The sequence below is a fragment of the Crocodylus siamensis genome, chromosome 2, assembly GCF_052110815.1.
Source record: "Crocodylus siamensis isolate JL-2025a chromosome 2, ASM5211081v1, whole genome shotgun sequence".
NCBI classification, from domain to species: Eukaryota; Metazoa; Chordata; order Crocodylia; family Crocodylidae; genus Crocodylus; species Crocodylus siamensis.
In genome coordinates, this window is record NC_143396.1 from 291,291,205 (window position 1) to 291,297,204 (window position 6,000).

The window sequence follows — 6,000 nt, forward strand, 5'->3', positions numbered from 1 at the left end:
CACGCTCCCTGTAACCCTGGGGAGAAGGCAATGAAAGGTTCCCTGGCATTTCTGGTACCCTCCTTGTATTGCAGTCCTGCAGCTTTGTCTATCTAGCATCTTCCCTGGATCCCATGTGACACTTCCCTGTCATGGGCTGGCATCCAGAGAGCTGTGTTTGAGATCCCCTTTGCACTGACCTTGCAGCTCACCGAGGGACATCGCTGCCAGTGCCCAGGTCAGCCAGCAGAAGGCTGAGGAGATCTACCGCTACATCCGCTATGGCTTTGACCCGCAGATGCTGCCCGAAAACCTTAACACTACTGGGAAAAGCAGTATATCAACGGCAAAGTGCTGACCCACCCTGTGGACATGCCTTCTAAATAATGCACTTTATTCTGTTTGGTTTACTGTAAAATGTGTAAATAAATCCTTGCCCCAAAGCGTGTATGTAGGGGAGAGTGGGGCTCCCTGCGCCTGACTAAACCAGATGGTTGCTGCAGTGAGAGCTGTGGGCTGGGAGCAGAACATTGGGGCCAGGATGCTGCTTGCACTGGCTGGGGGGGAGCGAGCTTGGGGCTCTCCACAGTACAGAAGAGTGCTGCTGGGACTGGGCCGCAGGGGGGCATCAGGCAGTCTGGGACGGCTGCCTCAGGAGTCGCATGCACGTTGAAGGAGTGAGTGGCAGGGCCGAAAGGAGCCATGCTCAGCCCCCAGCATGGGGGAGGGGGCGTTCCTCCATGTCCCTGCAGGGCAGGTGCTCATTTCTTCAGCTCAGGTGCCTGCCAGGGCCAACGGGCTGCTTAGCTAGGGCTGTGTGAAGCTTCAGTTGCTGGTTCCATTCGGAGGAGATTCAGCCCAATTAAAATGTCCAAATCAATTTGAAGCCTCTGAATTGATTTAGAAGATTCAGGCGGTCCCGGCTTGCTGCAGGTCAGTTGGGGGGGCGGGAGGAAGGTACCACGGGGGGACCCTTGCCAGGCTCCATCTCCTGCCTACTCCTCCAGGCCACCTGACTGCCACCCACTCTCCCAGCCCTGTCAATGGCTGCCCTGCATGACCCCAGCATCCCAGCACTTTAAAAAAAACAAACAACCCCTCCACACTCACCAGCTGCTGCAATGGTCTTTGGGGGCTCGGGGAAGAGCCACCCCATGCAGCACAGGATGTTGGGGATTGCTCCCCTGCCTGGCAGGATCTGGTAAGTGCAGGGCTTTTTTTTTTTAAGAGCTGGGATGCTGGGGTGGGCCAGGCTGGGCAGCCATTGTCGGGGTTGGGGGGGTGAGGCCTGTTCAATTTGGAGATTCAGCCAGATTGATTCAGGACAGTGCTTCAAATCACTGTCCCCCGAATCGGACGAATCTGAAGCAAATACTAGCTGCTTTGCACAGGCCTAGGGCATGTGTGCGTACGTACCCCCTGGCCCCACATGTGACAGTCTTACTGCTGTTCCACCAGCTCGGGGGCTGGCCCTGCGCAGGCACCAGGCTACCCTGGTGCTGATAGCATTGGATGTCGCTGCTGAACGTGGTTCATAACCTGTGCTGGGGTGGTGTGCAGGTTGTGCAGAAGGGAAACAAGTAGCCAGTTGGCAAGGCCCTGCAAACAGGGCAGGGCTGCCACAGGGCGAGAGGCTGAGCCCTTGAGGTCGAAGTGGGCTGTGCTGCCCCACCCCTCCCTCCTCTTCTGGAGGGCATTGCAGCCCATGCCCCAAGCACCAGGCTTCAGGCTGGGGAGACCTAGGAGGCAGAGGCAGAGTCTGACTTGGACCTGAGGACACATGTGGGTCTAAGTGCTTGCTCCAGCAACTGTTTCTGCTGCTTATACAGCACTAGCTGCAGGAAGAGCACCCGCAGTTTGGTACGTTGCAGCCCTGAGGTCGGGGCGATGCATCAGGCAGGAGAGGTGGATTCAAGTGTGCTGGAGCACAGTGCTTTTGACCCTACACCTCAGGGAGTCAGCCTAGGATTCGGCTGAACTGGTTTTTAAAGCATGGAGGGCGCAGAGCTTCTGCTTGCTTTACTTGCCTTTGCAGGCACTGAGGGCCGGCGGGGTGGCTGAGACAAGCCTGGCATGCAGCTGCCATCTGGTGGAGAGCTGCACAGCGACGGCTGCTCCGGGGGGATGTTCCCTTTCTTGTGCTAACCCGAGAGCTGGGGAAGACAGGGCTGCTTTGCTCAGCTTTTCCACAGCAGCCACAGGTGATTGCCTGAGAGTAAATGTAGCCAGACCGTCTCGGGGTGATATTTTCTGACTCCCCATTGCCAAGCATGAGCTGGTCAGCTGTTCCCCACCCCTATGCCCTGGGGTTCATCTTGTGCAGAGAGACAGACCAGTGCTAAGACATGGGGAAAGTGGGGCTGGGGAAGGCCTCTTGTGCTTGCCCAGTGATCCACCGGAGCACCTCCTCTTGCTGCCCCCTCATAACCAGCAGCCACAGCAAACCCAGGAAGAAGCCCAACAATGCCAGACCCTAGATAGAGAGCAGAAGTGACATGGGAGCCCCACTGCCTCGGTGACTGCAAGGGCAAGGAGTGAATTAGGAAGTCATGACCAGCTGAAGCTTCTTCTCTGGGCACATATACAGGGTCCAGCCGCCCAGGGTGGAAGCACTGTACTAGGGCCCTACCCCAGGATGGGTGCGGCAAGTGGCCTGCACCCCTCTAAGCTCCCATCTCAGGTGTGTTCACCGGCACAGGATAGGTGCAGCCAAGGCTCATGCCGGTGAGTAGTGCAGAGCAGGAGTATCCTGGCTCTGCTACTCCCCTGCTGTTCTTCAACCTGCAGCCAGACCCGTATGCTTCCTTTGGAAGCAGAGCAGTCTGAGACAGCTCCGCTACCCCACGTGCAGGGGTGCACCTGTGCTGAACACATGCCACACAAGCTCACCCTTTACATGAGCTGCCATGCAGCAGACCTAGTGCTGGAGGGCCTACTTGGAGCTCTGCAATCCACTGGGGAGCTCGGTACTCACCTGGAGTCATGACCTAAAGTGCAACCAGCTGTGCTGCTTCCACGATGCACTCTTTATCTTCCTGCTTACAACTGCCAGAGCTGTTCTGTCTTTTGCAGATAGGGGAAGAGGCAGGAAGTCCTGCACCAAGCCCCTAGGGAAGGAAAACCAGCCCTGTTCTCTGCAGCTTGTGTAGGAAGTCTGAACAGGTCTGCTCCAGGCACTAAATGCAGTCAGTGGCTGGAGACAGGGATGCAGACCAGAACCCTAGCAGCACTTCCCACATCTACCAGTGATTCCTCTTTGGGCAAGTCCTAGACTCCTTTGGTATTTTCTTCATTCACTTGGTGATTTGCAGAGCAGGTTGGTTAGTGCATGCACTAGGTGGACATGATTACCTTCATCTCCCTACCTGTTTTCTGGGAAAGGAAACTGGATTCCACTGCTGCAATAGCTCCAGCCCCATTGCAGTGACTTGGGAGCAAATGTTGAGGGGCCACACGTTCAACCCCTTGGTCTGGGAGTCAGTGCAGGCTGAACATAGGCACCAAGTGCTGGGAATGCAGGGCCAGCTTTAGGCACTTTTCCCCATTTGGGGCTCTAAACCCTCCCCCCACTTCTCTGCACGAGGTGGGTCCCCTTTGTACAACAGCTGCTGCTCGAGCCTTTGCTCACTCTGCAGGACCGGGGGAATTCAGATCTTGCAGAGGCCGTGCCACATACCAGGCGCTGTCCTTGGACCATAGCATGTCACCTCCATGAGCATACTGGGAAAGCGGGACATTCTGTGAGCATATGGAGCATTCAGTCACCCTCAGCCTTAAGAGCTGATGGGGAAAATGCAGGTAGGGAGACAGCCTGATGTCACTTGAGAACAGCATGACAAAAGTCTTGTAAGCAAGAACAGAAGGTCTGCGACTCCACACCACAGCCGGGGGTGAGAGAAGGGAGGGTGAACTAGGGAATGGAACCGCCTTGTGCTACATACGTGATGGGGAGCTTCAGAGGGCGAGTTAATGGTACAGGGACTGCCTGAGGAGGCAGTGGCAAGGCTGTCCTTCACCTCTGCTCAGCCTCAGCCTCTGGAACTGAGCTGGAGCATTGCCCCATCGTTGTGTGACCCAGGTCTGGGTTTCACATAACCAGTGGCTTTCGCACAGGAGCCCAAGCTCCTTCCACCCCAGGCGATGGCCATTAACATCTAGCAGCCAACTGCACCCCTCTGAGGGGGGCACAACACCACCCCTGCCAGGAGCACTGATGCATTAAAAATACAATGCAATGACCTCAGCCAGAACTTGCAGCCCATGCACATTCTGGCTGGGCCCTTTGCTGCAGGAGGCAGAAGATGAGCTCTCCTGGCCTCTCAGCCCTAGAGGAAACAGAACATGGCCTGTGACATTAGGGGCAGGCAAAGGCTGAGCAGGGAGGAGGGCTGCCTTGAAGACTTACCCCATCAATCACTGGCAATCCCTTGGTTTGAGGATGATTTCTACCGTGGCTCATTGACGGGTCTCAAGATGACTCAAAAGTGCAATCCTTGAGCCCTAGACCTGTCTGCAGCTGTTGCAGGTCTTTCTGCAGGGTTTCATAGGTGGTAGGGATGGAAGGGACCTGAGCAGATCATCAAGTCTGACCCCCTGCCATGGCAGCAAGGAGTACTGGGGTCAAATGACTGGGGCAAGGGGTTCATCCAGCCTCCTCTTAAAGACCCCCAGGGTAGGAGCCAGCACCACTTCTGCAACCAACTTCCAAGAGATCCTACCTGCTCTGGCAGTGAAGTCACACCTCCTGCTGTCTAGTCTGAATCTCCCCTCTGCCAGCTTGTGACTGTTATTCCTGGTCACTCCTGGCGGTGCGAGGGAACAGGGACTCCCCAGTGCCTGCTGGTCCCCTCTGACTAGTTTGTAAATTGTCACTAGATTCCCCTCGGCCTTCTCTTGTGGAGACTGAACAGGTTCAGGTCCCATCGCCTCTCCTCATAGGGCCTGCCCTGCTGCTCCTGACCATGCGAGTGGCCTCCTCTGGACCCTCTCCATGCTGTCCACATCCCTCCTGCAGTGCGGCGCCCAGAACTGGACGCAGTACTCCAGCTGCAGCCTGACCAGTGCCGCAGAGGGGGAGGATCACCTCCCTGGCCCTGCTCGAGATGCATCTGTGGATGCAGGACAAGGTGCGGTTGGCCTTCCTGACAGTGTCCCCATACTGCTGGCCCATGTTCATCTTGGCATCAGTAATGACGCCAAGATCCTTTTCCGCCTCTGCCCTGACGAGAGGGGAGTTCCCCAGCCTGTAGGGATGGTGCTAGCTCTTCCTCCTCAGGTGCAGCACCCTGCACTTGTCAGGTAGCAGGCTGAAGGCCAGTGTTCCTCTCCTTTCCCTTCCTCTGCTCTCTCTTCTCTACTTCCAGGGCAAGACACTTTACCTTGAACCAGGCTGCCACTTGATTGTGGTGGCAGCACCACTGGAGTTGGTTGGCAGCCGGCTTCTCCCAACTCGATGCTGGCATGTTTTCTTGAGGCCTGCCTTCAACGCGTCATCGTAGCATTTCCCGTGGCCACCATGAGATCTCAGGCCATTACTAAGCTGGGAGTTGAGCACTTGTTTTGGGAGCTGTGCGTCAGGCATTTGCACAGGCTGTCCAGTCCAGTGAAGTTGGTGCTTGAGGATCACTGACTTCAGCAAGGATGCTGGTGCTTGTGCAGTGATCTTCCCATGTGATGTGGAGGATTTTCTGGAGGCATCATTGGTGATTTCTCTCCAGGCTCACGACACCCACCTGAACCAGCTGGGCAGCAGCAGTGGGCAAAGACATTTGCTGTCAGTTGCTGCGTACCTGAAGGAGAAGGTTTTCCTTGTATCCAAGAAGCCACAGACAGGCTACATGTGCCCTGAACTCCTGGCTGCTGCCAGAAACACCTAACATTTAAAAATCATAAATCACACCCTCTCAGACAAATGTGACAGATCTACAATATTAGCACCTAGAAATTAAATGGCTTTCACACCAGCGATTTCATACTATTGACTGCAGTAATGAAAATAACCATGCCAACAGCTATCAACAC

At 55.7% G+C, this 6,000-nt stretch overlaps 1 protein-coding gene across 1 annotated transcript in view; it reads left to right on the plus strand.

The window, feature by feature from the left end:
- The window catches only part of FANCM (FA complementation group M), a 94,644-nt gene extending 93,813 nt beyond the window's left edge, over positions 1-831 (plus strand). The window contains exon 23 of the mRNA XM_090034428.1: positions 187-831. Within this exon, the coding sequence (XP_089890554.1) occupies positions 187-337 (151 nt within the window). The 3' untranslated portion in view covers positions 338-831. The remainder of the gene's footprint in view (positions 1-186) is intronic.
- The last annotated feature ends 5,169 nt before the right edge of the window (positions 832-6,000 follow it).